At 68.1% G+C, this 27,924-nt stretch overlaps 1 protein-coding gene and 1 long non-coding RNA gene across 10 annotated transcripts; one reads left to right on the top strand and one right to left on the bottom strand.

The window, feature by feature from the left end:
• Positions 1–9,392, top strand: LOC123648201. Of its 9 annotated transcripts, XR_006738515.1 has the most exons (7): positions 1–516; positions 1,411–1,515; positions 1,700–3,022; positions 3,204–3,273; positions 4,024–5,090; positions 5,214–5,315; positions 6,338–9,392. It is a non-coding gene; the product is annotated as an uncharacterized LOC123648201 (long non-coding RNA). The 9 variants fall into 9 exon arrangements; XR_006738516.1 differs by lacking the exon at positions 6,338–9,392 and having other exon boundaries at positions 4,024–5,074; positions 5,214–5,386; XR_006738514.1 differs by lacking the exon at positions 6,338–9,392 and having other exon boundaries at positions 5,214–5,386.
• Positions 1–27,001, bottom strand: SLC9A3 (solute carrier family 9 member A3). Its single transcript, XM_045565898.1, is given in 17 exon segments — positions 1–391; positions 705–815; positions 1,163–1,235; positions 1,348–1,524; positions 1,679–1,808; positions 2,334–2,449; positions 4,166–4,295; positions 5,324–5,394; positions 5,947–6,036; positions 6,377–6,579; positions 7,093–7,313; positions 7,699–7,876; positions 8,273–8,351; positions 9,177–9,265; positions 9,268–9,336; positions 11,346–11,648; positions 26,704–27,001. Coding segments are annotated over 17 exon segments (2,508 nt in total). The 5' UTR covers positions 26,918–27,001; the 3' UTR covers positions 1–137.
• Positions 27,002–27,924: the final 923 nt, after the last annotated feature.

Here is a 27,924-nt window from a genome sequence, read left to right as displayed (position 1 = left end):
CAGGGGTTGGGCCATCGCATGTCGGAGGAGCTGAGAGAGAGCAGGGGTTGGGCCATCGCATGTCGGAGGAGCTGAGAGAGAGCAGGGGTTGGGCCATCGCATGGCCGAGGAGCTGAGAGAGAGCAGGGGTTGGGCCATTACATGTCCGTGGATTCGGGGAGGGCCGCGTGGGGCCGCTCCTCGGAGCCATCGGCCAGCAGGAAGGAGTCCACCGACTTGTTGCTCAGGCGGAAGGGCGTCAGGCGGCGGAAGTTGTCAGGAGAGTGGGGGATCTGCACGCGGGCCCTCTGGGAGGGTACCACCGTCTCCCCGGGAGACAGCCACGGCGGCAGCCTGGCCAGGACGCTCGGGGCCAGGTCCTCGTCCGGAGAAAACACAGGGTTGTCAATTCCTAGGAGAAAGGGCAGTGGCTGGTCAGCCTCCCGGGAGCACCCTGCACGGTGGCAGAAGGGGACGCCACTGCGGGCTCAGACGCCAGCTGGTCCTGCGGCCGTCACCTGCAAGGTCACCTGGAAGGTTAGGATCACAGCCTTTCGAGTGGCAGGCCCTGCACCCCAGCTTTCCCTCCTCGGGGCAGAGACCCCACCACCGCCAGGGTGGGTCTCCCTGGGGAAGCGTCCCCCAGTCCCCCGCCGGTGCCGCGGAGTGGACCCCACACCCCTGCCCCAGCGCCCAGCCCCCACCCGTGAGGCCACCCCGCCCACCTGCGGGGGAGTCGGACGCGGTGTCCTTGGTGACATTCGCCAGGAACTCAATGCCCCCACTGGTCTCCTCGGCATCGTCGGGGGCTTCCTCAGGGTCCGAAAGTTCCAGATCTAGTGTGGGGGCAACACAAGGGAACCGGGCTGGGGGTGAGGGTGAGCTGGGTCCAGCACCCTGGGCTGGCTCACGTGTGCCCCAGGGGACTGTCCCAGGGCCACCGGGCCAGCAGCGTCCAGACAGCTCTGTGGAGGCAGTGCCCCTCGGAGAGGAAGGGCAGGGACCACAGGGCCGGCAGGGAGGGATGAGGAGGGGCCCTCGCTGGGGTCCCTCTTCCAGTGGCTTAGTCACAGGTGGTGACAGGGACGTGTGTGCAGCCTCCCGGTGGGACAGGCGGGGAGCAGGCTGCAGGGCGGGGTCCCGTGCGCGGGGGAGGGTCCTTTTCCCGCAGGCCCGGCTGTACCTTTCTCCTTGATGGTGAAGTTGTGCAGGGGGCTCTCGGTGGGCAGCTTCCCGTTGGGGACACTGCTGTTCCTCTGCGGAGCAAACATGAGGCGCTCACAGATGCCGGCCGCGCCCCTGCAGCCCTCCCAGAGAGCAGACCCCCAGCCTTCCCGGCGCCCCCCGGGGTGGGCGGGCCCCGCGCACCCGTTTCTGGGCGCGCTCCCTCTTGTACAGCTTGGCCGCCTTCTTGTTCTGGTTGATGCCCAGCTTGGTGGACTTGAAGGACTCCAGGCGCTTGCGCATGGTCCTGTGGAAGATCTCCTTGTCCTGCTTCTCGTCCTCGGTCGGAGTCAGCTCATGCCGGCTGTAGAGGTGCTTGTACTGGGGGGACAGGGACAGGGTCACCACCACCGCTGGGGAGGCACCCGGGGCGCAGGGCCACCCCAGCCTCACGCCCTCCTGCTGCCAGAGCGGCGTGCAGGCGAGGAGGGGGCGGGAGCCCTGGCTCTGCACAGACCCCCAGCGCAGCCCCCACCTCCTGCCGCGGCTTGTACAGGTACTGCTGCAGCGTGTGGTGGGTGACCATGTCCTCGGTGTCTCGGATGCTGCGCCGCCGCTGCTCCAGGGACTGCATGTCCAGACACACCGCGCTGACGTTCTCCCGCCTGCGTGGGGGCAGCGCTGAGCCCCAGGTAACCGTGACGGGGCCTCCTGCCTGTGCCTCGCCCTCCCAGGACACCTGGGCACTTGGGCCCCAGGACACCTGCACACTTGGGCCCCAGGACACTTGGGCCCCAGGACACCTGGGCACTTGGGCCCCAGGACACCTGGACTTGGGCACCAGGACCCCTGGGCACGCCGTAGCCGTGGAGCCTGGGGCCGGTGGGGCAGCGGATCCGAATTCGGGGCCGGTCCAGGCCTCTCCCATCTGGGCAGACGGTGAGACCCCAGGCCCTGGCCTGCTGCCGTCCCCTCCCTTCCCGCCACCCTCCCGTGTCTCCCGTGGCTGCGACATGGACGTGATCTCACTGCTGCCCGAGAGAGGGGCGCCTGGCCCCCTCCTGCACCCCCCGGGGCATCCAGCCGGGGCCCTGCTGCCCCCACTAGGACTCTCAGCTCCCCCAGGGCCAGGGGAGGTGCCCGGCAGGCGCCCGCTCTGCGCAGGCGGGTGTGCAGCCCTGGGCACGTACAGCAGGTAGGAGACGGAGGCCTCCACGGTGGACGGCCGCGGCGTGCTGAAGTCCACGTTGACCATGTTGTCGGTGCTCGGGGAGCGGATAAAGGCCAGGGACCCGCGGCGCTCGCCCTGCGTGACAGACGCCTCGTCAGCGCCCGGGGCCCTGGGCCCGCAGGCAGCACCTGCCCTCACAGGGTGCAGCTCTGGGGGGGCCCTGGCCAGCCCTCTCGGGGTGACAGCAGGCTGCGTGCGAGGCAGTAACACTTCCTACTGGGCGCTGGGAAGTGTCTGGGGAGCTGCCAATGCCGTGGAATTAGGAAGGCGGCTCCTGGCTGCAGACTCCAAACCCCACCTCGTTCCCCAGGCAAGGGAAGCCCCAGCCTCACACCCGTGACTAAGCTGCCCGAAGCAGAGGGCAGAGTCCCCATGGGGGGGTCGTCCTCTGACCTGCCCGCAGGACAGAAGGGCGTGAGGCCAGCGGAGCAGCACAGGCCAGGGCCCAGGGTGCCCAGGACACACAGGGCAGAGAGGGGCCTCACTCTGTCGCCCAGACTGGCCTCAAACTCCTGGCTCAAGCGATCCTCCTGCCTCGGCCTCCCAGAGTGCTGGGATGACAGGCACAAGCCACCGCGCCCAGCCTGTGACCCCATCGTCCTCTCCGATGCACCAGGCGAATGCAAGGGCCAGGTGCAGCTGCGGGTGGTAGGTCGTGGGCAAAGCACGTTTGGTGTGGCTGGTGGTGCAGAGGGCAGGCGTAAGGCCGGCCCGGCCCCCACATCACCCACGCTGGGGAGGGCCAAGGAGTGTCTCAGGAGAGGCAGCAGGCTTGGGCTCCAGATGTTGCCAGAGACTCCCAGCCCACCCCACTCCACCTTCCACGCAGGCTCCAAGCCCACAGCGGGGACCACGGCCACACAAGGCCCAGAGTTTTGCATCAGACTTTCTTAACCCAGGTCAGCAGTGAGGACAGCAATCCTTGCAGTAGCTTCCCTCCCCCGTGTGTGTCTCAGAGTGTGGCTAGGGGTTCATGGGTGGAGTGTGGTCCAGGAAGTCAATGGTGTAGAGCCCCCCAGACCCTCAGCTCTTCCAGAAGGCCCCTTGTCACTCGCACAGGCCCGGCCGTGGGCCGCACGTCTGGGGAGAACGAGCCCCGGTGCCACCGGGGTCACTTTTCCCACATCCCGGCTCCCGGGGGCCTCTGCTCCAGCATCCGCGGGGTCCTCTGAGCCTGTCCCTTCCCCCCAGGGGAGCACAGACCCTGCCGGACCTGGGCCTCCCAGCTGGCCAGGCCCTGCCCTGCCACCGGCCAGGAGCTGCAGCCGCCCGCCAGGCCGCGGGGCCAGAGCTCCTGGGGGGGCCGAGGACCACCCTGCACTGGGGGGGGTGCTGGCTGCCAGGCTGGGTGGGGACAGCCTGGCCAGGTCAGTCTCTGACGTCTGGGGAGAACCGTGTGCCTGGAGGAGGCAGGCACCACGGGGCAGCCTAGGGGCCACAGCCTCTCCATGGGTGGGGACGTCCTTGCTGCTTCCCATCTGTGTACACGCGTGTGGTGTGTGTGCATTCACCTGCATGCCTGTGCGTGTGTGCATGGTGGGGCCTGGCCTCAGCTCTCGGCCCGCCAACACCAGTGTCTGGACAGGGTCCTAGGGGCTCCGTGCCTCAGTCTCCCTAAGTGAGGGAGCTGTGACGTGGCCTTTTCCCAGGGTGTTGGAGGGCCCCGAGTCTCACGTGACCTGGGCAGGTCACCAAGGACAGCATGGGGCTCCCTGCCTGCCCTCCAGCACCCACAGCCCGGACCACGGTGGGCCACGCCGTGTCCAGCAAAGCGAGTGGCGGCCCTGGTACCTCAGCCACGTAGCTGATGGCATCCTTCAGGTTCAGCTCGTGGAAGACATTCAGGATCCGGTCCCGGGACTTCTGAGCCGACTGTCTCATGAGGACTTTGCTGAGGAACTTCCTGTCAAAGTTGGACCACCTGGGGACAGAGGGCACAGCGTGGTGGCGCGGTGAGGCAGAGCTGGGTCGCAGGCCGGCCACGACACACCCTTTCTCCCCTGGATTGTCTCTGCTGCAGCGACCCCGGCGGAGCCGTCAGCCCCACGCCGCTGTGTCATACCCTGCGCCTCCTGCTTGACGGCTGCCGTCACTAGAATGTCCGTTTCTCGTCTGCTACCACGGTGGGAGCAGCTGCCAAGCCATCACGTCCCTTACAAGGTGGCGTCAGGACAGGCAGGTGCCAGGGAGGGCAGGGGCTCTGGCTGGGGGGCCGTGTTGCCGGCACAGAAGGAAAGGCCGGGAGAGCGGCCCCCACGGTGCTGTCAGCCGTGGGGACAGCGAGTGACCAGAGTGTGGCTGTCCTCCCCTAACAGAGCTGGACTCTTTCCCGGCTGTCTGGGTCAGGGTGGCCTGGTCGGACTCAGAGGGGAACTTGGGGGACCCGGGGCAGGGAGGTCCTGTCCTTCCTGGAGACGGAGGGAGGCGCAGAGGGGAGGGTGGGCGAGGCCCCCGGGGGCTTTTGGAATCGCACCGAGGACCCCCGTGTCCCTTCCTCTGACGGCGCTCTGCGCAGCCTCCCAGCTCCGCCAGGACGCCGCGGCTAGTCACGGCCCCTCGGAGACGCGGGGTCGGGGACCCCTGGGCACCTCGGAACCCAGTCACAGAACCCACCGGGGCTCTGCCTCATGGAAACACCGTCACGCCTTCTGCGCCTTCGGAGTAATTAGTTCGCAAACAGGAACCAAGTGTGAATTTTAGGTGCTTTAGCTACTAGGTTTGTTATAATCTTAAGTGTCAAATGTATTTTGTAATAAAATATGAGTAGACAATTTCCGTTTCACAGACAAACTAATTTCACATTTTGACTGATACTAACACACCCTTCCTCTGCTCACAGCACGGGGGACCCTCGGTCTCCCTATTTCCAGCCCCAGCGTCCTGACAATTCAGAAACCACCGGCCCGGCAGCGGCGTCGCGCTGAGCCCGGGCAGCGCTCCGGTGCGTACTTATCTCGGAGGTAGTTGTGCCCGATCTGCCCCGATATGTCCTCGATGGCCGAGAGGATGTGGTCGAAGGCCTGGACGGGGGAGGGGCCAGCATCACGGGCGGCCCCGGCCCCGCCCCTCCCCGAAGCCCCTCCCCTCCCCGCAGCTCCTCCCCCAGCCCCCTCCCCTCCCCCAGCTCCTCAGCCCCTCCCCTTGGCCCCTTCCTGAAGCCCCTCCCCTCCCTGCCCCCGCCCCGCCCCCTGCCCCTCACACAGCCCCTCCCCTCCCCAGCCCCCTCCCCTCCCCAGCCCCCCTCCCTGCAGCCCCTCCCCGAAGCCCCTCCCCTCCTTGAAGCCCCTTCCCAACCCCCCTCCCCTCCCCCAGCTCCCCACCCCCTCCCCTTGGCCCCTCCCCGAAGCCCCTCCCCTCCTTGAAGCCCCTTCCCAACCCCCCTCCCCGCAGCTCCTCCCCCAGCCCCCTCCCCTCCCCCAGCTCCCCATCCCCTCCCCTTGGCCCCTTCCTGAAGCCCCTCCCCTCCCTGCCCCGCCCCCTGCCCCTCCCACAGCCCCTCCCCTCCCCAGCCCCCCTCCCTGCGGCCCCCTCCCTGCAGCCCCTCCCCTCCGCACAGCCCCGCCCCCACCTACCCGCCCGTGCAGCTTCTCGTTGAGCTTGGGCTGCCGCTGCTCGCTCTTCTTCACCTTCAGCCACTGCACCAGCGGCTTGATGGTCAGGCCCTGGAAGAGGGTCGCGCTGACGCCCGGCAGCCCCCGGCCCGCCCCGGCCCCGGTGAGAGCTGCTCCCAGGGCCAGGCCGCGCCGACTGTCCTCTCCGGGCCCCCGCAACTTGCCCCTTGGCCGAGGGCAAAGGCAGCGCGGCCCCCCTCCGCGGGACGGGCGCCCCCCAGACGGGAACCGGGCCGCGGGCGCTGGCCTCGCCCGGGAAGCACATTCCAGCTCACGCTGTGCTCCGTCCCGAGGGCCCGCGTGCAAACCCACAAACCGGCTCCCGGTTACTAAAATTAGGAAACCCAATTAGGGCCCAGAGCCTGGAGACCTGGCGCGGCGCCCAGCCCACCTGGAGGATGACGGTGAAGAAGACGACGATGATGGTGGTGCTGACGAACAGGTTCTTCTCCTTGACCTGGTTCTTGTCCAGGAGCACGACGAGCGCGTAGGCCACGGCCCCGCGCAGGCCGCCGTAGGACAAGACCACCTGGTCGATGAGCTCCAGCTGCACCATGCGGTAGCGGTTCAGGACCCAGGTCTGGAGGACCACGCCTGCGGGGTGGAGCGCTCAGCCCTGCCCCCGCGGCGTCCCCCGGGCCACCCCCAGGGTCCCCTCCAGGACAGCGTCTCGGTGGCCGAGCACGTGGGGTGGAGGGACAGCGGCACCCTGACCACGGTGTCCCCCGCCACGTCCCTTGGAGCTGCGCTCAAGCCCCGCAGGCGGGTCGCGTGCCTCTCACAGGCCTGAGCCACCCCCACTGCGCACGCGGCCCCGGGGGACAGGCCGGCTGGGACGTGGGGCCCTGCCTCTGCCCCCCTCCTGCCTTATTGACCCTGTTCTTGGGGGTCCACATCCAGAGTGAGTCAGTGGAAGGCCAGGTGGGTTCCCTCTGGGTTCCAGAACCTTCTGCCCCCGCCCACAGGCTGACACCATCTTGTCCCTCTCTGCCCGTGGGCAGGGCCACGAGAAAGCCTGGACCCTCGGGGGGCCGGCACGGGCGGACTGTGGGGCGGGTGGCTCCCCGGGAGCTGCTCATGGACGTGCCCGGCCACCGCCCGCCTCACCGATGGCCCGGTACACGGAGATGAAGACCAGCGTCAGGAGGATGAAGGCCGTGTTCCACGTCCAGATGAGGGGGTCCACGGCCGAGATGCCCAGGAACATGAAGATGATGGTCTCGGCGCTGCTGGCCAGCATCTTCATGGTGTAGCGCACGGTGGTGGCCGACTGCTCCGAGATGTTGGCCTTCACGTACTTCTGGCAGCAGATGCCGCAGAAGGTGATGCTGTGGGCGGGCGTGGACGCCTCAGCGGGCGAGGCCCAGCCCCTGCCCGTCCCCAGGCCCCCGGCAGCCACTCGGCCCCGCCTGGGCCGCGTCCCCTCTGCAAGAGTCAGTGCCCAGCTGGCGCCCTGGAGGCGGCTGCCACAGGCTGTTCTGTGCCAACCCCGCGGGAACTCTGGGCAGACACGGGGGCACCGCGGGCCTCCCTGCCTGGGTGCGGGCTGCGACGGGCAGAGGACAGCACAGCGGGGCAGCTGGAGCCCTCACCACCCCTGGCAGAGCCACGCTGCAGCCAGCCACGGGCCGTGCCGCGCAAAGGCCGGCCCTCAAGTCCTGGCCCACAGGGATGCTCCGCCCGCCCGGCCGCCGGCCTGGGAGGGGGACTCACGCCAGGATGGCCGACAGGGACAGCATTTCCGACGTCAGGTAGGACAGGTAGGAGATGACGAAGACGAAGCCGGGCTCGATGATGCGCACGTGCTTGGTGAAGCGAGTCACCAGTGACAGCAGGAAGGCGAAGGCCACCCCCAGCAGCGTGCCCCCCAGGCTGACCACGAAGAAGGACACTGCGGGACAAGGATGCCAGGGCTGAGGCTCCTGAAAAGCTCTTTGTGGCCGTGCGCGTGGGTGAGGCCGGCCATCCTTCCGGGCCATTCCGCACTGGGGGTTGCCTGGTGACCGTCCCCTGGAGGTGCCAAGAGCTCAGGAAACAAAGGGCCGGTTCTTCCTCCTCCAGGGCGAGGGCCTGGGGAGGGGGCAGCCCGCGGCCCATCGTGAGGCCTCTGGCGGCCTCAGCCCCTGCCCAGGAGAGCCCGGGACCCCAGGACCACGTCCCTGTGTCTGGCTGCTCTGTGAGGGCTGCACACGGCCTGGCAGGCGGCTTGGGTGGCACCGCGTTTCCTGCAGGGGCCCCAGGAGAGGCCGTGGCCTGGGGGGGCTGCCTGCTCCCCACGGCGACGCACCTATGCCCTTCACACAGTCCACGCCGGTCACCTGGTCACCTCCCAGCGCCACGAAAGCCGAGAACACGTCGTACAGGACCTGAGGAGCGGACAGACAAGCGGACCCTGGTCAGCCGTGGCCAGGGCCTGCACCTGCCCCGGCTGCCGGGGGCCATCGGGAGGCCGTCACAGGGTGGGGAAGGCGGGACGCGTGAGGCAAGAGAACATTCCGGAGGAGGCAGACACGAGGGCAGCGCTGGCCTCAGCCCACCCACAGGACGTCAGGGTCAGCACAAAGCCGACCTGCTGCGTCCGCTTCTCAGCCCCGTCCACTGAGGCAGACCGTGGGGGCGCGGCCTGCAGGCTTCGCGTGCTGCTGCTTGAACCTCATCCCGTGACGGCGCGTGGAGCCAGCTCTGTTTTCTGAGCCGCGCTCTCCTCCATGGGCGCTGGGGCTCCAGGCCAAGGGGCGGCACAGGCTGGGGGCTGCCCCGGGGTGGCCGTGGCCCTGGGAAAAAGTGGCCTCTGCACCTCTGGGCCAGGCACTGTGCTCTCCAGCCTGTCGAGGGCTGGCGCCCATCGGCTTCTTACTAAGGTGGCAACTCTGTGCCCCCAGGAATTGCACAGTGCGCATCCTAGGCCACTGTGGTAGGACAGCAACGTTCCTCATGACATTTCTATTCGCTTTATGTCGCGTTCATGGGTGTGGGCCTCGGGGACATCGGCCCCCTGGTGCCCACGGGGCTCCCAAGGGAGCCCTTACAACACTTGGGGTCCGCTACCAGCACCCGCACAGCCTTCCTTCCCTGAGTCCTGCCATGGTGTGAATCGTGAGCCCGCAGTTCCTACGCATCGACCCTGGGCCTGGGGGCACCAGTGTCTCCATGCCCAGCACCCTGCAGTCCCGGGCCTGCCGCCCACTCACCACGGTGACAGCGTCGTTCAGCAGCGACTCCCCGAAGACGATGATGAACAGCACCTCGTTGACGTGGACCTCCTCGAACACGGCCAGACGGCCACCGGGTCCACCGCAGCAATGAGGCTGCCGAACAGGAGGAAGTCCAGCACCCCGGCCTGCAGCTCACCTGGGGGACAGCGAGGGGGGGGCCATGGGGCGGCCACAGCACCTGCCGCCCGCGGGGGGAAGCGGGACGGGTGGGGGGCCGGGGGGGATGGGTGGGGGCCGTGGGTGGGAGAGAGGCAGTGGGGGGCTGGGGGTGGAGGGGGGCGGCAGGCGCAGGGTGGAGAGTCAGCACCCCCGGCCCAGCCAGGGGTAAAGGGGCAGCGGCAGGTGCGATGTACACGTGCCGGCCAGGGGACGGGGCTCTCCCTGGGGGTCCGGGAAGTGATGTTCCACTCAGACATGCAGGAGGGGATGGTGGCGGCGGGTCTGGGCCACCTGGGGCAGGGATGTGCCACAGGTGAGGGCAGGGTGGGGGCAGAGGAGCCCCTCCCCCATCCTCTGGCCTCCTGGCAATGTTGCCTGGCAACAGCCCTGCTGGACCCTCAGAGACCCGCGTGTGTCGCATGGCCTTGCGTGTGTCCCACGTGTGCCCGTGCCGCGTGTTCTGCTCGTGCGTGTCTGCAGAAGCCCAGCGGACACGGGGCTCCTGCTGCCTTCTGGCTCCAGGGCCGTGTGGAGCCCCCGCCCCCGCCCCAGTGGTCCCTGGGCCCCCAGACGGCGCGTGGCCTCGGGGGCGTGGAGGCCTGTGTGGGCTCTCCCTCCTGGCTGGGTCGGGACCCCCAGGTCCTCTGTGCGGGACTCGGGTGTGGAGGTTTGTGCCTGGAGGCCCCTGGCCGGAGGGGACAGTGCTGGCAGGGGACGGGGTCCCTGGGGCGACCTGGCACTGCGTCTCCTGTCGGCCCCAGGCCCCGGCAGCCTTGCCCGTGTGACACCTGCCATGGTGGAAGCTAAAGGACCCGGCTTCCCGCGTGTCCAAGTCCCCCGGGCAGGGTCCCGCTTGGCGTCCCCATCCCCGGAGCAGTCTCCGGCTGCCTCCCGGCTCTGCCCGGCTGGCCGGGAGCTCGGTGGCCGTGGCCACACCCGCCTCGACCAGCTAGGTCCCGAGGGCTGAGGACAAGCGCCCCCGCCCCCCGTCACTGTCACCGAGGGAGAGTGGCTCTGAGTGCGGGATGCCACACTGCATGTTTCCAGCAGTGAGCGCAGCTGAAGGTCAGCAGAGCAGTCAGGGTGGCCCGAGATGTCCCTGGCGACTGGAATGTTCCGGAACTTGATGGTGGTGCAGGGCATGGGCTGAGCACATTTGCCAAAACGCAGTCAGTAGTACCGTAAGACCTGTGCGGTTCACCGTGGGTAGAGCCGCCTGCTGGCTGGGCTGGCTAGAGGCTTCTCTAGGCCTCAGAGCAACCTCTGGGACGTCCTGTGGGCTGGACTTGCGGGGACGGGGCCTTGAGTCGGGTGAGTCCTTGCCCTAAATCCTGAGCTGGCCCTGGGGCCGCGGTGGCGTCTGCAGGGTGCCCTGACCCCCTGTGGCATCGCCATGTGGCTGGCGGCACCTACGTGTGTCCGTTACTGAGAGTCTGGGTCAGCTGGCCGGAGGCCGGAGGCCGCGGCAGAGGGTGCAGGTGGGTGGGGAGGCCGGCGGGGGCCAATGGGGGGACACCCCCTTCCCCTGCCTCCCGGGACAGGGCAGGGACCAGCCCCACGCCCAGTCCCAGGCGGCCCAGTCCCAGGCTGGGGGTCGGTGCAAACCGCCAAGCGCTCAGGGCCCACGGCCGTGCGGGGAACACGGGTGTGGGGAACACGGGTGTGGGGAAACACGGTTGCGGGAAACGCGGGTGCGGGGAACGCGGGTGCGGGGAACGCGGGTGCGGGGAGGGCCACAGGGGAGTTGCCGGCGTCCACAGGTCTGGGGCAGCGACACCCAAACGCACAAGGCCAGCGTCCTTTTTCCGCTTGCGTTGCCATCCGTGGGGGCTCCGTGCCGCCCCGCCTCTTTCTCCCGGGGGCCGGTGGCCGGGAGGGTGCACAGACCCCAGCCCTGCCGGGCGCAGGGGAGGAGCGGCGGGTGCCGGCGGTGCCTGAGCCAAGCCCTGCACGTGCCGCCCGGGTCTGCGCTGGGCGGGGACTCACCCATCAGCCCGCTGAGGAAGACGCCGTAGAGGGACAGGCCGGTGGTGGCCGCGTTCCACACGGTGCCGACCACGGCGTAGAGCAGGATGGTGCCCAGGTTGCCGAAGAAGAGCCGGTTGGGCATGAAGTAGCCGGCGTCCAGCACGATGGGTGGCAGCAGGTAGAAGAAGAAGACGGTGGGCGTGAGCGTGAAGGAGGCGATGTGGTCGGCCGCCCAGACGATGCCGCCCAGCACCAGGCCCAGCACGATGAGCAGGGCGCTCTCGGGGACCACGCTGGTGATCTTGTGGGACAGGTGGAACACTGCGGGGAGGGGGGCAGTCAGGGGGCTGCGGTGGTGGGGGCCGGTGCTGGGTGGCCCGTCCAGGCCCAGGGGAGGGGTGGCCTCTGCCTGCCCCCCCCCCCCGGCACAGGCGCACAGCTGGCACCGCGCCTGGTGGCTGAGGCCCCACCTGGCCCCAGCTACTCCTGAGGAGTCCAGGGGGCCTCGGGGGTGCTGCCCCCACAGGGACCACAGCCCTCGGGAGTGGAGCCGCCTCAGGCAGGGCCCCACCGGCCACCGTGACCCCAGAGGCCCTCGCAGCGCAGAGGCGCGGCCTGCCCCGGGGGAGGCTCCGGCGCTGACCCATTTGGGCCACGTGGCTGCGCCCATGTGGACTCAGACAGGTGATAAAATTCCCTCTTTAGGACAGATTTCAAAATAGCCGGAACGTGGACAAATGAGGTCGACGCCTGCGGCTTGAGCAACGTGCGGCCTGATTATCTTTTTCAGCCACGGAGTTTCTGTTATTAAAAGTCGTCTCTGAAATTCAAAGGCCAGTTGTCTTCTGGGACAGCCGAGACCCCACAAGCACAGTACCGCCCCAGAACAGGAAGGGGCCCCTCGAACTGGGTCCTGCTCTCTCCGTCCCATCCCAGGAGAATTCGCAGGTGAGGCTGGGGGACAGTTTCGGAGCCTGTGTCCGGAAGGTTCCAAGCAGCCCCACCCTCCTAATGAGCTGGGCTGAGCTCCTGGCCTCTCCCCCAGCCCGTGTCCTCACGTGTGACAACGGGGTAAACCGTGGGCGTCCGGTGCGAGCCCCGTGGGAAGGGCTCTCTGCACCCAGAGGAAGGTGGTGCCACAGGCCTCACTGTCCTCCCGGGGACATTCGTCCCTGAATCCAGTGGAGGAGCAGGTGGCCAGTTCAGGCCACACCCGCGGCCCGAGCACCGCACCGCAGCCTCCTGAGCCGCCAGGACTGGGCAGGGCAGAGGCAGACGGTCGATGCCTCTGGGGTCTGAGGCCGTGCTGGCCACCCTGCACCCTGCGCCCAGGCTCTCCCAGCCCCTCTGCAGGCCCTCACGCGTGTCAGGCGTGGCGGGGGTCAACCTCCCGCAGGGGCCCAGCACCATGAGTGACAACGCGGGAGGCTGTTTCTGGGGAGCAGGGAGGGCAGACGGGTCCCCTGGGCGCTGTGGCCCTGCCCGGGCTGCGAGAGGCCGGGGTGTGGGCGGGGCCTGGCTCCGCTGTCCCACGGGCACCCAGAAGCCCCAGCAGGGGGTGGTGATGCCCCTCTTCCTCTAGGCTGCATGTCCCCGTCCCTGTGGCCTCCCAGAGGTTTGGGACGCAACCTGGGCGGTGTGTTCCAGCCCCACAGGCTGTGGCCCCGCACGGGCGGCCAGAGAAGCCCATGCCAGACCCCTCCCTCCGCAGTGGGCCGGCCCAGCAACCTGCATTCCTAGCGCTCGGGCACCTGCAGGAGTCACGCTGCGGGTCCTCGTGGTGGACTCTGGACACCCCTCGTTGCCGTCCCAGGCCTGGGCCCGTGACCCCTGCAGCCACAGCCTCCCAACCCGCCTACTGACGTCCAGAGACAAGCCCAGTTTGTCACCCGTTCCTTCCTCGGGCTGTGAAAGCCAGGCTTGGTGTCCAGGAGCTGAGACCCAGCTGGTCCGGCCTGTCCCCTCGGCCCAACCCGGTCTCCCGCCTCTTCCCCTGGCTGCCCCACCACCGCCGCCCGGCGAACCCGCGGGGGACCCGGCCCGTGGAGGCTGTCGGGGTTCCTGCACGGCACAGCCCGGCTCCGCCCTTCTCAACTCACGTCTCCCGCCTCTTGCCACGGCCGGGCGGCTGCAGTCGGGGCCGGCTGAGTTTGCAGCGACCGGCTCACCTGTCCTTACCTGCTTGTGCTGGGGGTGTGGGCCCGCGGCACCCGCGCGGGGGCCTCACTGAGCGTGAACCCTGGGAACTGCAGAGACTGCACGTCCCAGGTCAGACCCCCTCGCCTGAGCCAGCTGCAAACATCTGGCCTTGGGTCTTTTGGCCACAATCTCGATGCCAGCAGGTGGTGACCACCACGGAGCCAGTTCAGGCAGCCCGGGGCTGGCGGTCACTCTCTGAAAACAACCGCCAGCAACAAACTTTGCAGTTTCAGAGCCCAAAGTTCTCCTCGAGGCTCCCAGCTAACCCTCCGCCACAGTCCCGCACGGCAGCTGGTCGCTGTGAAATCTCACTAATGTGGACGGGGTGGTGCGGGGCCAAGGGCTCTTGCTCAGAGGCAAGTCCTGGAAACTCACAGGGAAAAACTGATCTTCCTACTCACTGAGAGAAAAAGCCCCGCGTTTTCCGGCGCAGGTGCAGCTTCGCTTTCAGAGCAATCGCCGCCGCGTGGAGGCCGGGCCTGGGCACAGCTACCCACACACACGCGGCCAAGGCGGCCCCGCTTTCCGGAGCTCTGGGTAGGGCCTGTCCCCCGCCCTGCTGCCCGGGCCGGGCCTGTCCCCGTGCACTCACTGCCTGCGGAGTCTGCACGCGTGTGGGAGGCTCCTGCCCGCCTAGCGGTGCCGGTGGCATCACCCGCTCCCGCTGTGCAGGGCAGCTCCCTGGCCTGCGGGGAACAGGGAAGGAGGGACAGGTGGCTTCTTGGGACTGTTGCTGCCTGGGCACGACGCCTCCTTGAACCCGCAGAAAGCCCAGAGCCGAGCCGGGGCTGCTGCTCCTCCCGAGCCCGCAGCTCTGGGCCCGCGTCCAGGTCCGGGTACCACAGGCTCCTGGGCAGCCGTGCTGTGCAGCCTTCCCCGGAGCAGAGCCCACCCAGCTTGCCGGGCAGCCCTGACCCTGGGGCCAGGAAGTCCGAGCTGCTGAGGCTGACACGGCCCTGTCTACACGGCCACATGCAGGGCAGAGTCTGCATCATAGCCCGCCGCGCTGTGGCCACACTGCAAGGGCTTTGCAGAAGGGAACTGGCTTCCCCTGCCCTCCTGGCACAGAGGCCACGGAAGCCCAAGGGGACAACATGGAAGTGCCCCAAGAGCGAGGAGGCCGGTGGGCCAGAGTGGACGAGCGGGTCCCAAGTGACCTGCACACGGGCGACACGGGCAGAGGGACATCCCAGCCGGAGTAACTGATTGCCGAGGCCTGGACAGTCACAGCTAATTAGGCACCAACACGCGGCTGCAGGACGGGAACCTCGGGGCAGCAAGCGCGTTTAGCCCTCATTACAAACCCTCTTTCCGGAGGGAAAGGTCGGCAGGTGCCGCCCAGCCGGCCGCTTCCGCACGAGGCCCCAGAAAGAGCTTTGCTCTGGGCCGCCTGGGGACCAGGACACCACGGTGGCCGCGCGGCGGACCCCTCAAAGCGAGCCCGGGCTGGGGGCTTGGCTGGCCGGAGCCACCACTGCGGCCAGGGACCTTTCAAGGTGACTCGAGGTTTCGCTGAGTCCACTCAAATGCAATGGCACAGCAAATCCTTTGGTTTTACTTTAACACGGACGAGCTTGGGGAATTGAGCTCTGCCCAGCAGAAACCACCAGACCCGCAGGGGCCGCGGGAGGCCCGGGGCAGCCCAGGGACCGGCTCCTCCAGCCGACGAGCGGGTCTCAGACTCACAGATGTGCAGAGACACAGATGACACGCGGACACGCGCCACAAGGAGACACATGCAGACATGCAGACAGACACAGAGACACACAGGGACACACATGTGGCCCCCACTCTTCCCGGAGGGTGTGGGGTGTGCCCTTCCCTCCCCCCACGACCCCAGCAAGGCCCCCGTCCCCCCGGCGGGTCCCGTCCCCTGACCTCAGCGCCACTGTGCCCAGCAGCGAAGAGCCGGGCTGACCTGGTGGGCGCCCAGCCCAGCGCAGGGCAGGTGCTCAGGGCACGAGCCGCAGCCGCAGCCGATGTTCCCCAGTGCCACCCACCCGCTGCCCGCAGGGGTCGTTCCTGGGAGCTCTGAGGCCAGAAGGAGCAGGCGGCTTCCCCTGGGGGTGCGGCCCCCCTGGAGCGGCCAGGCCTGGCTGGGCCGGGCGGCTGCTTCCTGCGTGATGCCGTCCACAGGACAGGGATGACAGCCTCGCAGGACGGGCCTTCTGCTCACAGACCACAGGGTGTTTGCAACACTGTCCGTTTTTTAAAAGAAAAACGAGAATTGCCAATGGCTTTCTAGGGAAGCAGCAGACCCCTCAGCTCTGAGCCATCACGGGCCACAGGGGTGAGGACAGAAGGAGGAAGGTGGCTGCGGCCACCGGGCGGACGGAGGGGAGGCCTCCGGTCCTCAGAGTCCAGGACCAGCCAGCCCCGCTCGCCCTTGGGCTGTCCCCAAGACAGCGGCCCGGGCTGCGCCCCTCCGAGTCACCTCCCAGCCCCATTGCCATTGGTCTCGCCCGCCGCCCTGTGAGAGCCCTGCTCGGAGGGGCCGGGGCGCCACCGGGCCACCCAGGACCCAGGTCACCAACAGTGTCCTGCGGGGTCGGGCGGGGGAGCCCAGGCAGGAGCACGTGGCCAGGCCGGGGTCGAGGACAGGCAGAAAAGGGCACAGTGGGCCTTCACGCTCGGCCCCAAGCCCTGGGGGACCGGGGGTGCCCCCCCATCTACAGTGAGACCCTCCCGCGCTCTGGGCCGAGCAGGCGGCGTCCCCAAGTGGGTGTCACCAGCCGAGCAGGGACAGGCACCACAGCTGCCCACGGGGGTGAGCGACCCGAGGCCAGAGGAGGCCCCGCAGGCAGCTCCCTCCGCGCCTCGGCATCCCTGCCCGGCCCTGGCGCCGACGCCCCCCCTCGCCAGGGGCATGGGTTTGAGGTTTGCGTTCCTAGATGTCGCGCCTGGCGCTGACCCAAGCACACGCCGAGAGGTTTGTGCACCTGTGTCCTGGCGTCGGCGATGCCTGTTGCGCCCACTCCCCGCAAGGAACGGCCGGGCTCTGGGGCGTCCGCACCCCCTCGTGAGATTGTGGGGAAAGCCCAGAGCAGGGGGGGTGGGGGTCGCACTGGGGCGTCTCCCGTTTGTTCTAAGTGTCTCAGATCCCTCACGTTTCGCCTGGGTATCTCCTTCCTTCCTTCTTTCCCGCTCTCACGAAAGCATTCATTTTAAAATGGAAATGCGGAAGGACATTTTCACTAATCTCACAGGCCAGCATTCCTCAGGTTCTCCCCTCGGTCTACCAATGGCCAAACGCGGGTGTTCTGCGAAGCTTCAGACAAGCAGGACAAAGTCCCGGGTGAGGTGTCCCTGCAAGGGAAGGTCGCCAGAGACATCACTGCGGGGACAGTGGCTCCAGCACTGGCCCCTGGTCCACTCGAGGTGCATTCGTTTCTCCGTGACGTTTTGGACAAATTACCCAACACAGCCCCAAAGCGTCGGGCGGGCAGCCACAGCCTGAGCTCTGGGGACCCCTCGGCCGCTCAGCTCGAGGGTCGCCGAGAACAGGGCAGCACTCGCAGCGCCCGCGTCCTGCAGCCTCCTGGGAGCTGCCTTCTCGCCTCTGGGGCCGCACAGAACCTGCAGCGGCTGGGGGAGCCAGTCCCCGGCCCAGACCCCACCCTCCGGGCCCAGCGAGCCAGGGGCACAGGGGCAGGCAGGGCTGCCCGGCTCTTGCTGAGGGGCTGTGGCCTGGCCAGAGCCTCAGACGCGCAGGTCAGAGCTGCACGGGCCCCCCCACTGGGGCAGCGGCCGGCAGCCCCACCCCTCCTTCCCTCCCGCCCTGCGGGACGCGTGTGCGGTGAGCCCGTCCACAGTGGGAGAGTGGCCGGAGAGGCCGGCAGGTCAGAAGGGGCCGTCCTCTGCCAGGCTCTAAGTTGCGAGAACACAGAACGCCAATCGCGTCACGGGAGGCTGCTGTGAGGGCTCTGGATGCCTGTTGGCCGGAGGCTGGAGACCGACCTCGCGTCGCGGACCCACCGAGGGACAGACAGACCCGCTGCCTGGGGTGTGGCCAGGGGACCCGCTCGGGCCCCCGAAACGGCTCTGAGGACCCTGCAAGTGGGTCCCCGCAGGCACAAGCGGAGGTGTCAGTGACCTCCACTCGGGCCCGGGGGAAGTCCGGCAGGACCTTTTCCTCTGAGGAATTCTCTGTGCAGATAAAGCCTGTGGGCAACGTCCCAAGGCCGCTGTGAGCCCAGCCTGTGCTTGGCCACGTGGCCACGGCAGCCACCACTATCAGGAGTTCCTGGTACTGTCCCCAAGGCCGGGACTTTGTCACGAGCTGCTGCCCGGACACAGCAGCAGGAAGCGACGGGGTATTGATTCTCCGCATTTGTGCCCCGACGCAGGAGGACAAAGGGCTCCAAAGGCAGAAAGTACCGCAGAGCCGCCGGGGCCCAGGGCCCCACCGAGGACGGGCTCCGAGCCCTCAGCCCGCCAGGCGCCCCAGTGTGTGTGGGGGGGGCCTGGCCGGGGCGCTGGCCGTCCCGCCGGGGCCGCCCCACGGGGACAGCCCGTCCGTGAGGACTCAGAAGTCCACGGTCTCTGCACACCGAGGGCTGTGCTCTGAGGGACCTGTCTGGCCGCCTCCCAGCAGCCTGTTTTATCTCTTTTAGACGCGGCTTCCTCGTTGTAAGACGATAACCTCCAGGTTTCTGGGCTGCTGTAAAGATGAAAATGAGATTTCTCCTGAGCAGGTGGACCGGCTTCGTTCGCAAATCCAAGGAAAACAAAAGGGAGGAGGGTGTTGTTTGCTGTCCTTGCTGTGGGTTCTTGGCCCGGCCAGCAGGAAGGAGGACCCAAGACGCCGGCCCCCCACACACCTGTGCGGCCACAGCCCACTCGGCCTCGCGGCACCCGCGTCTGGCACACGTGCCGCGGCCGGGGGTGCCGGGCGTGGACGGCAGCGACCGAATCCCAGATGCGCACCCGGAGCAAGCGTCACGGGGAAGGAAGGTGCAGTCGGAGACTTAGAGGCCTCTTGGGGGTTAACAACATGAGAGCAGAAGTTAAAGCCTGAACACAGGCATTGAAGGGGAGGCTAAGAAATTCTCTCAGAAAATAGACGGAAAAGGCAAAGAAGGAAAACTCAGGAGAGAAACCTCAAGAAAGGAGGGGACAGAGAGTCCAGGCTGCACAGCAGGGACACCTGCCACCAGCTGCTCCCAGGACGCCGCGGCTTCTTCGGGCCCAGCCTGCACCTGCACCTGCACCCCTCCCACCTCCACCAGCCACCCTGGCTGTGACTTGGGCCTGCCGTGGAGCCCGGCCACGGCCACAGGCCACAGGGTGGACACGCTCACTGCAGCCTCCTCAGGCAGCCCCGCCCCGCCGGGCCACGTCTGGCCGGAGGGCCTGGGAGGGTGGACGGAGCACACCGGAGGGGCGGGTTCTAGGGGGGATGGTCTGCACCCCCAGCCCGCCCACGGCCACGGCAGCAAGGCACAGACCGCCCTGGGCACCGAACTCCTGGGGCTGAATCCAAGAGCAGAGCCCTCAGGGGCTGGTGGTTCCCCACATTGTGGTCATCCCAGAGCTCTTGAAAACAGGTGTTTTCAACTTTCCGAGGCTGCCTTTGCAGGAAGCCCTTTCTCAGCTGAGAACTCACGCAGGCTGGACTTTGGCAGGACCGCTCTGCGGGGGGCGAGCGGGGGAGGCTTGCAGATTTCCCCAGGGGGAGGCTCAGAGCGGCCCCACCTGGCCCTGCCCCCGCTGCTGAGCGTGGCTGGTCCTGACGGGGACCCTGGGGAGCCCCTGCCGGGGGCTGCTAGAGCCAGGACGGTGGTCCAGGCTGGGGCCGCCCAGCACCAAGCCCTGGGAGGACGCCCCAGGGAGCCACCCCCAGCCCATGTCCCCTCCCTGAGCTCACCCCACTGTGTCCCCGAGCCGCCCTGGACTGCCCCCCAAGTGGGAAGCCCGTCCTGCACCCCCGGCTGCTCTCCGCGCCTCAGCCTGGACTCTGCCCCTGCCCCCAGCAAGCCGTGGGCTCTTCCGATTCTTCCTGGATGGACGACGCTTGGCTGTGGCTGTGGACCTGAGACGTGGTGGGCCAGGAGAGGCCAGTGTGGGGCGTGCACGGGGCCCGGCCTCGCGCCCGGGACAGAGCTCAGCCACAGCCCTGGCCACCGGCCGGCTCCGGAGACGCTGCCGGTCACCACAGGGCAGGGGCATGCCCCCCACTAGCCCTCCCTGTGGCTCTCACCCCCTGCCCAGGGCTGAGCCCTCCTGGCAGCTGCTGCCACAGAAGCCACAAACACAGAGCAGCCTGGGGGGCCCTTCCCGGACCCCTCATGGCCGTTCCTCAACCACAGCAAGCTGGTTTTCTGACGTGCTTACTCTGAATGTGTTTATGGGAACAATCTTACAAAATCAGATGATGTTGCCAACACCACCAACCACCTGGGGCAGGTCCAGCTCACCGGGTGACAGGCCTGAGCTGTCCTCATCTTCCTGTGTGGCTGCTCGCCACGGAGCAGCCACTGCGGCCTGAGGAGAAGCCCCTGTGGCCCCCCTTCCTGGCCCTCAGCACCCGCACATACTGCCTCAGGGCCTTTGCACAGGCTGTTCTGGCTCCGAAAATGCTTCCCGCTCACCACAGGGCTGACTGCGGCACCGCACCCTCCTCCTGCCTCCTCCTCTTCTCACCTGGGCACTTGTCGTGGCTCGAGCCCCTGTCTGTCTCCCCCCAGGAGTGCTGCTCCCGAGACGGGGTGAGGCTGTTTTGTTTGACGCCGGAGCCGGCTGCTGACAGCACAGGCAAGCACCACATGTGCGTAGAACGAGTACTAAACCGGTGAGAGCTCGTCTAGTGCCAGAGCAGTGGCTGCTAAAAAGTAGGGCATTCCTGGCTGCACTGATGAAATAGCCCAGACCGGCCAAGCCGAGGCCGTCCCTGTGCTGCGGTGCTGGCTTCCGGGCCCTGCGTCCCATCTCGGGAGTGCCGGGTTGGGCCCGTCCCAGCACCAGTGTCGGGACCTGCTGGGGCGTGTCTGCATCTCAGGGGCCGGGCCACCTGGATGGCTGTGCTCCTCCCGCCTGGCTCCTGAGCCCAGGGCACCGCGTCTGCTGTGGGGGACGTGGGTCGGGGAGCCTGGCTCCTCCCCAGGGACGGGGGCTGCGTCGGGTGGGCTCCCCCAGGCCCCGACCTTGTCACCGATCCCACTTTGCAGATCAAGTTGCTCTCCTTGGCAGGCAGCGCCCTGAGGGCGTTGTCACTCGGAAGCGGGTGTGCCACTCACGGGAGGCCCAGTGGCAATTGGGGGAAAGAATCCGGCTCAGGAGCTTTGGGGCCCTTGCCGGGCCGCGTGTCCCCGTGGGCTGGATGCGGCTCCCAGACAGACGGGGAACCGGTGTTCGTGCGCCCACCTCCCCACCCACGTGTGCCTTCGTGTGCTCACAGGTCTGCAGGGGCCCACAGGGCACAGGGGGACACAGCAGACAGTCCCTGCCCTGTGGCACTGGCTGCACTGAGCCACGAGAACTCGGCGTTGGAGGCATCCTGGGGGCTGGCTGGGCTGGAGGGTGCGGAGCTCAGAGAGGGTCAGCAGAAGAGGGGCTGGGTGTGGAGGGTGCAGCTCAGTGCACGGCTGGGGGGTGGAGACTGGCACCCCGAGGCCTGACCCCCGAGACCCGGTACCCCGAGACCCGATGCTCCAGAGTGACAGGCCCCCCCCCCCCCAGAGGCAGCTCTGGCGCGTGCAGGGCGGGCGGGCGGCCTCCTCCCCCCACACAGAGGCTCCTGGGGGCTCAGCCCGCACACGGGGTCCGTGCGGGGCCGGCACACGGGGTCCTGTGCACCACAAGCTCCTCCTAGAGTGCCGGCACTCTGGGGGCTCACAGGCCCACCCCGAGCAAAAGGTGAGGCTGGACCGCAGAGCCCAGCGGTGGCCTCCAGCGAGCCTGTGCTGTCACACTGTCAGTGTGGCCCCTGCGTGTGCCCTGTCTGCAGTGTCACCGAGCTGCTGGGAGCCTTGCGACACTCGAGGTTACTCCTGGCCCAGGCAGCACATGGCCCGTGTCACCGCAGGGAGCCCCGGTCCACTCCCTGACCCTGGGTGTTATCAGCGCTTCCCAACCTTTGCCCCCTTTCCTTGGGGTATTCCGGGGCCATGTCTTAGCTCCAAACGCCGCGATTGCTTTACAGCCCGTGGCTCTCCAGCTGCAGGCAGGTCCTGAAAGAACTCGAGACTTTACACCTTCCACAGCAAACCCTCCCTCCACAGAGGCTCTTGGGAGAGTCCTCGGTTCCAGGCCTCCGATGACAGGTCCCCACTCCAAGCCCACCAAGTCCATCTCTCCCGTCACGACTGGGGTCCACTAGGGTCCACTGACTCATCCTCCCTGGGACGACGGGCTGGAGCACCGCCCACCCCGGCCCTGCTGGGTCTTCCCCACCCCCATCCTCTGCCAAGTTCCTTCTGGGAGAGTCAGAGGGAAGTTCGGGGAGGGGGTAGCAGACAGAGTGGAGGGTGCCCAGGGGCCCCCGGGAAAGACAGCAGGTCCAGGCCGGCATGTCATGGGCTCCTGTCCCCGGGGCCAAGCCAGAGCTCAAGGAGTAAAAACGTCCAGCTTCCACGTTCCACCCCAGGAGGTCAATATGACCCCGCGGCGGCCCCCACAGCCTGGGAACATGACTCAGGGAAGACCCCCCCAGTGCCCGACTGACACTGTGCTGGGAGAATCCCTGGGCCAGGCAGCAGGTGTAGACAGAGGTGGCCCTGCCTGGTGGTACAGGCCCCCTGAGTGCCCTGGGTGAGACATTGGGCGCTTGAGTGCCCGGTGAGGGCGGCCGTCCTGCACCCCCACCCAAACGCCAGGGAGAACTGCCAGCACGTTGGCAGTGACGGGACTTGGGGGCCAGGAGCAGGGGACCGTCAGAGCCCTGGGTCTCGGTAAGGCAGCCGTCCGCACAGGGAAGAGACTCACATCCCCACGGCGACGCTCCAGCCCGGCGGCAGCAACGTGGTGACGCGGGGTGGAGAGGTGGGCGCCGGGCTCCTGGGGGGGGCAGGAGGCCACAGGCGCTGCTTCCCGACCCCGGCGCCTGGGCCCTCGCCGGCACTCTGCGCTGGGGCGCATCCCCAAACCGCCGGCGTCTCTCCCACCCCACCCGCCCCACCTGCCCCACCAGCCCTGCCACCTGCCACCTGCCCCAGCAGCAGGGCTGGGCTGGGCCGACAGACACCCAGCCATGCCTGTCCCCAGGTGTCCCCTCGGCCTAACGCTGGGAACGGAGGGCCCACCTGGGCCTAGAACCTGCTCCCTGCCCTGCCCGCCTCAGCCTCCGAGTCCCAAAGCCGCACCTCCCATGGCCATCCCATCAGGTTCTGTCACTGTGGGTGGCTCGGCTGGGGTGGGGTGGGTGCAGCAGGACGACTTTGCCAGGTGGCCCGAGGCCCGAGGGTGGGAGGACAGGACGGGCGGGGGCTGGCCTCTGCCGTGTTATAGGCAACCCTGTGACCTTCCCCAGGGCCCCACCCACGCCCAGTTGCCAACCACCCGCCCCCCCCCAAGTCCGGGAAAGCTCGGGATTGTCGTCCTGGCAACCCTCTGCTGCCCTTCCCTGTCCCACGGCCAGGGCGTGGTCTGAGGACCCAGCTGTGCCCACGTGCCCCCCACCCCCACCCTGGGTTGAGACCAAAGTCCTCCAAGACCTGCAGCTGAATTGGCGGGGCCTCTCTGCTGCCCCCCACCCTCCTCCCTCTCCCCTGCCCCTGGCCCCCCATCCTCTCTCCTTCCCCCATGGGTCCCCTCGCCCCCGCCTCTCTCCTGCCCTGGGCAGGCTGCATGGCCGAGGGGGCCTGCTGAGCCGGGCAGCACCCCCTTCAGCCCCCGGGGGAGGCCCAGGAAGGAGAACCCCATGAACGAGCCTGGCCCAGGGTCCCCTGTGCTCGACGGTACAGGGAGACGCGGGAGCTTCCAGGTGACCATTCAAGGCCCAAAGTGACCCTGGTGTGGTGACTTCAGGCTGCCGACCCCCAAGGGGCACATGTCCCAGGTACCCAGGCTGGTCCAGAGGGGACCCCTCCCCCCACCCAGGGTGGACATCAGCCCCACGGCTCCACCGCAGGAGGGTCCTCACCCTCTCGTCCACCTGCCCCGTGCTGGGCACCGCACCCTGGCCCCAGCAGCCCCTTCCTCCCTCTCTGAGCTTTCAGGGCTGCAGTGACAGGCAGGGGGACCCCGGGTGCCCAAATGCACACAGATGGGCTTGCTGGGGTCTTGGGGGCTGGGGGCTCGGGGCACCTGTTCCTCCCCAGGCTCCTGACCACCTGCCAGGCAGCTCCTCTCCTTGCCTCTCTGAAGCTGCGGGAAGTGAAAACCTCCTGGCATGCAGGGTCCCGGGTGTCATCCCTCCAACCAGGTTATGAATGGCTTGAAATCTGACCTTTTGAGGTTGGGAGTGTGAGCTAGCAACACTTCAGACAGTGTGCAAGAAATTCGCAAATGTTTGGAAAACCAACATGAAAGCATCCCTTCTTTGTTAGAAGATGCATTTCTGCTTGTGTGATTTGAGGCTGAAGGAGTCGGGGCGATCCCTGATCACCTGAGACAACGAAACTTGCCAAGCACCTTCAGCTGCAGGAGCCTCAGCCTGGGCACCGGCACCGGGGAGGGGTCGGTGAGACTCAAGCGCTTCCCTAATTTGTGCGGATACTGGAGCCCCCACCGCGTCTGCCTGTGGGCTGAGGGTGCAGGCTGCTCTGGGGGGCTCTCGGGACAGGGGCATCCGGGGTGGCTGCGAAGGGAGGGGGCTGGGAGGCTCCAAGGAGGCCAGGTTCCCCGGCTGTGCTCCAGCAAGTCCAGAGTTCACGAGGGAGGCGGCGGGAGGGAGGGAGGGAGCCGCCGGCAGAGTGCTGGGCCCGGGTCGGCGCAGGCAGGCTCTGCTGTCACCGCCCTGGGCGCTGCAGAGGGGACAAGGTCGTGGGGAAGGGGAGCTGGAGTCTGTGGCAGTGGCCACGGTGGTGACCTGGCGTGAGCCGCTGTGTCTGGGCTGGCTGAGCCTGGGTTTAAGGAGTGGAGGGTGGAGGGGCCGGAGGGGCCCTGGGGGGGGTCTGTACCCTGGGGGGGTCTATACCCTGGGGGGAGGGGGGTCTGTGCCCTGGGGGAAGGGGGGTCTGTACCCTGGGGGGAGGGGGGTCTGTGCCCTGGGGGAGGGGTCTGTACCCTGGGGGAGGGGGTCTGTGCAGGGTGCCCGGCAGGCAGCTGACTGGCAGGCCTGGCTGGATGTGGGCAGCGGCCACCTGAGTGTGTGAGAGGGCCCCGTGCAGGGGAGGGGCTGGGGCACCCGGGCAGGAGGACACGCAGCCAGCCCAGGGGGAAAGGGGGAGCAGGCAGCATCAGGTGGGGCCTCTGGGGCAGGGCCAGCAGTGGGGCCGCGTGGGGACCACACTGGGGCCCCAGGAGGGCCTCAGAGAGACAGGGGTGGGGCTGAGGGGAGCGTCCTGCCTCGGTTCTAAGAGAGGCTCAGCCCCACACAGGGTGACCATTCCTGGTGACACCCTGACAGCGGGAGCCTCCAAATACAGAAAAGAAGGCCGGTGGTGAGGTTAGGTCCCGTCCAGGGTGAGGGCATTTCGAAGGGAGTGCCCAGGGCCCCTTGTGTTGTCCTCAGGGTCCCCAAACTCCACCAGTGCTTGGCTCTTGCGCTCTAAAGGGGGACAGCCACCCCAGGGCTACAGTGACCTCCTGGGAAGGGGCTTGTTATGGTGGGTCCAGACCCTGCAGGAAACTCGTTCTGGGCCCCCCCATCCCCCACCCTCACAGACGTCCCCTCAGGACCAGTGGGAGCACTGGGGGCGCCTGAAGGCTTTTCCTGGCTAATAACCAACTCTGGGGTCAGCGTGCCCTCCCAGCAGCCTACCCGGGCAGGGCCGACCGCCTGGCCAGTGCCCCGGAGGCCGTCACTGCACTTTCCGATGCCAGGTCCTGAATCGGACATGGGGACTGGCCCGGCGGTGGCCCCCGGCTTGCACAGAAAGTGCACGTTCACTCGCTGCACGAGGCACGCCCGCCAGACGGGAGCCGCTGAGCTTCAGGACTGGCATCCTGGGAGCTCCAGGCTGAGGCTGGCCCTCCCTGCCGCCCTCCCTGTGTTCCCGGGTCAGTGAGCGGCAGGACGCAGCCGGCCTCAGCGCTGCCCCGACTGGAAAGCCCGAGGGGCCGGGCGCTGAAGGGACACGGGAGGAAGGCGGAGCCACACAGAGGCAGGGGCAGGAGGGATGGAAAGAGCTTTGAAGACACAGAGCAGAAAAGACGGATTCAGAGGGGAAGGAGCTCACCGCGGACGCGGGACAGACAGCAGGTGTCCTCTTCCAGCCAGGCCTGCCTGGCACACTGGGCCCTTTAACCCGCTCTCCCCAAAGCCTGTCCCTCCCCAGTCCTGCCAAGGACTTCAGCCCCCAGGCCCTAGCAGGCCCTCTCCTCCTCACCCTGCGCCCATCCCAGAACCACTCTGGAGACCTCCTGGACGCCTGCTGCCCTGGTCTTGCTTCTCTGGGCCACAGCGTGTGGCTAGGAAGTGACAGTGGCACTTGCTCCCCACCACCTGCAGCAAGAGCCCCCGGTGCATTGGCCAACACGCTGGGACTTTGATCCTCTGAGCTCTTAAGAAAGCCGACCTTCCTGTCACCTTGCCCAGAAGTCACCTGCAAGTCCCGCATTACTGACTTTCTGGAAACCAGTCGAGAGAGGAGAAATCGGACAGACCAGGGCGTTTAGAGAAAGGAGGAAGGTCACCAGGGAAGTTGCTCCTACACCCAGGGTTCTACTGGGTTTACTCTGGAGTGGGAGCGAGGATTTTCTTTTCTGCCCTAGATAACAAAAACCATCACTGCTGTGCCTGACTGCAAGAACATTTCCCCTCTCGCTAAAAAGCCGCCACAAACCGACCGAAATCCGAGCCACGAGGATTCCCTGAGCAGGAGCGCGGGGTCTGGGCCCAGGCAGGGCGAGACCCCCGCGGAGACCCCGGGGAGCCCTGAGCGGGCTTCAGACCCGGCGCCTGCCGAGGTGGGGGACCCGGGCGACCCGAGGCACGGGAGAGCGCTCGACAGCGACCGCGGAGAGGGCCAAGGCCGCCGCTCCGTCCCTGGGCGCGCCCGCCTGGGTCCCGCAGACCCGCGGGCTCGGCGGGCCGGGGAAGGGGGCGTCCGGCGACCGGCCAGCCCGGGCCACTCACCGATCTTGGCCAAGCTGGCCACGAGGATCCAGAGCGCGATGATGTACGGGTCCTGGACGTGGTGCCATTCGAAGGTGACCACCTGGAAGCCACCACTTGCGCCGGACGCGCCGGGCTCCTCCTCGACGCCCCTTGTCCGCGGCAGCCGGCTCAACGTCAGCGCCAGTGCCAGCAGCAGTCCCCAGCAGGGGCCGCGGGCCCCGCGCCCCGACATTGCCGCGCGGCTCAGCGCCCAGCGCGGATGCGCATGTCGCGGCGAATCCTGCTGCGCAACCGGCGCGGGCTCCGTGCGCTCCGGGTGCCGGCGGCAGTCGGGTCCCGCCCGCCCGGGCGGCCTTTAATCCGTCGGTCCCTCCCGCCCCGGGGCGGGGCCTTCCCGCCCCTGCCGCGCACTGGCGAGCGCAGACCGCGCTGCGCCCTCGGCACGCCCGCGCCGCCCCGGCCCGCGCCCCGGCCGGCCGCGCCTCCGCGCCTCTCCCCGGCACAGCGCGGCGCCGCGATCCCCGCCTCTGCCCGGCCGCGGCTGGCCCGAGGTCGCAGGTCCCGCTGCGAGGGACCATAGGGGCCACCTCCTTTGGGGGTGGAGCGCAGCTCCGGGGGCGGCCGGCGGGCAGGGCCGGGGACCCTAAGCACCCGGCCGCCGTGTGGGTGGGGTGGGCAGTTCCCAGTGCCCCGGGCGCCACTCGACAGCGACAGCGACAGCGTTCCTGAGCTCCCGCTCGCGCGGTCCTTATGCATACACGCGGGACCCGGAGCCGTGCTGACCCCACTGGAGGGCCCGCGGGTGCAGAGGGGCCCAGCGGCAAGTCTCCGGTGCCAACAGGAATCTACGCTCCGCAGCAGGACCCAACAACTTGTCGGAAATCAGCGCCCCCGCCTTGCGCGGTGCAGCGCGAAAGTCTCTCTGCCCTCCCCACGGCGCCCCTTCCTATGCGCCCGGCCGATCTGGGACCCGGGAGGCGCCAAGCTGACCTCCAGCGTCAGGGCTGGACCGTCCTTTATTCCCCTGGGGCTTTGGGTTTCTGTTCAGCCCCCACCCCCTCCTGCCAGGGCCACTGTTTATGAACGCTCCACGGGGCAGGCCACGTCCCTGCTTCCCTCCCCAAGCCACCTGCCACCACAGCACAGGGCAGTCCCCCGGCCGTCAGCCCCACACCTGGGAGGCTGCCTGACTCCTGCTTTGCTCCTGCTCGTCCCACTCTGTCCGCACCCCTGTCTGTC

This window comes from Lemur catta, chromosome 12, assembly GCF_020740605.2.
Source record: "Lemur catta isolate mLemCat1 chromosome 12, mLemCat1.pri, whole genome shotgun sequence".
In the NCBI taxonomy this organism is placed as follows: Eukaryota; Metazoa; Chordata; class Mammalia; order Primates; family Lemuridae; genus Lemur; species Lemur catta.
Note: the sequence above shows the minus strand (reverse complement) of the source record. Positions and strands in the feature narration are given on the sequence as shown.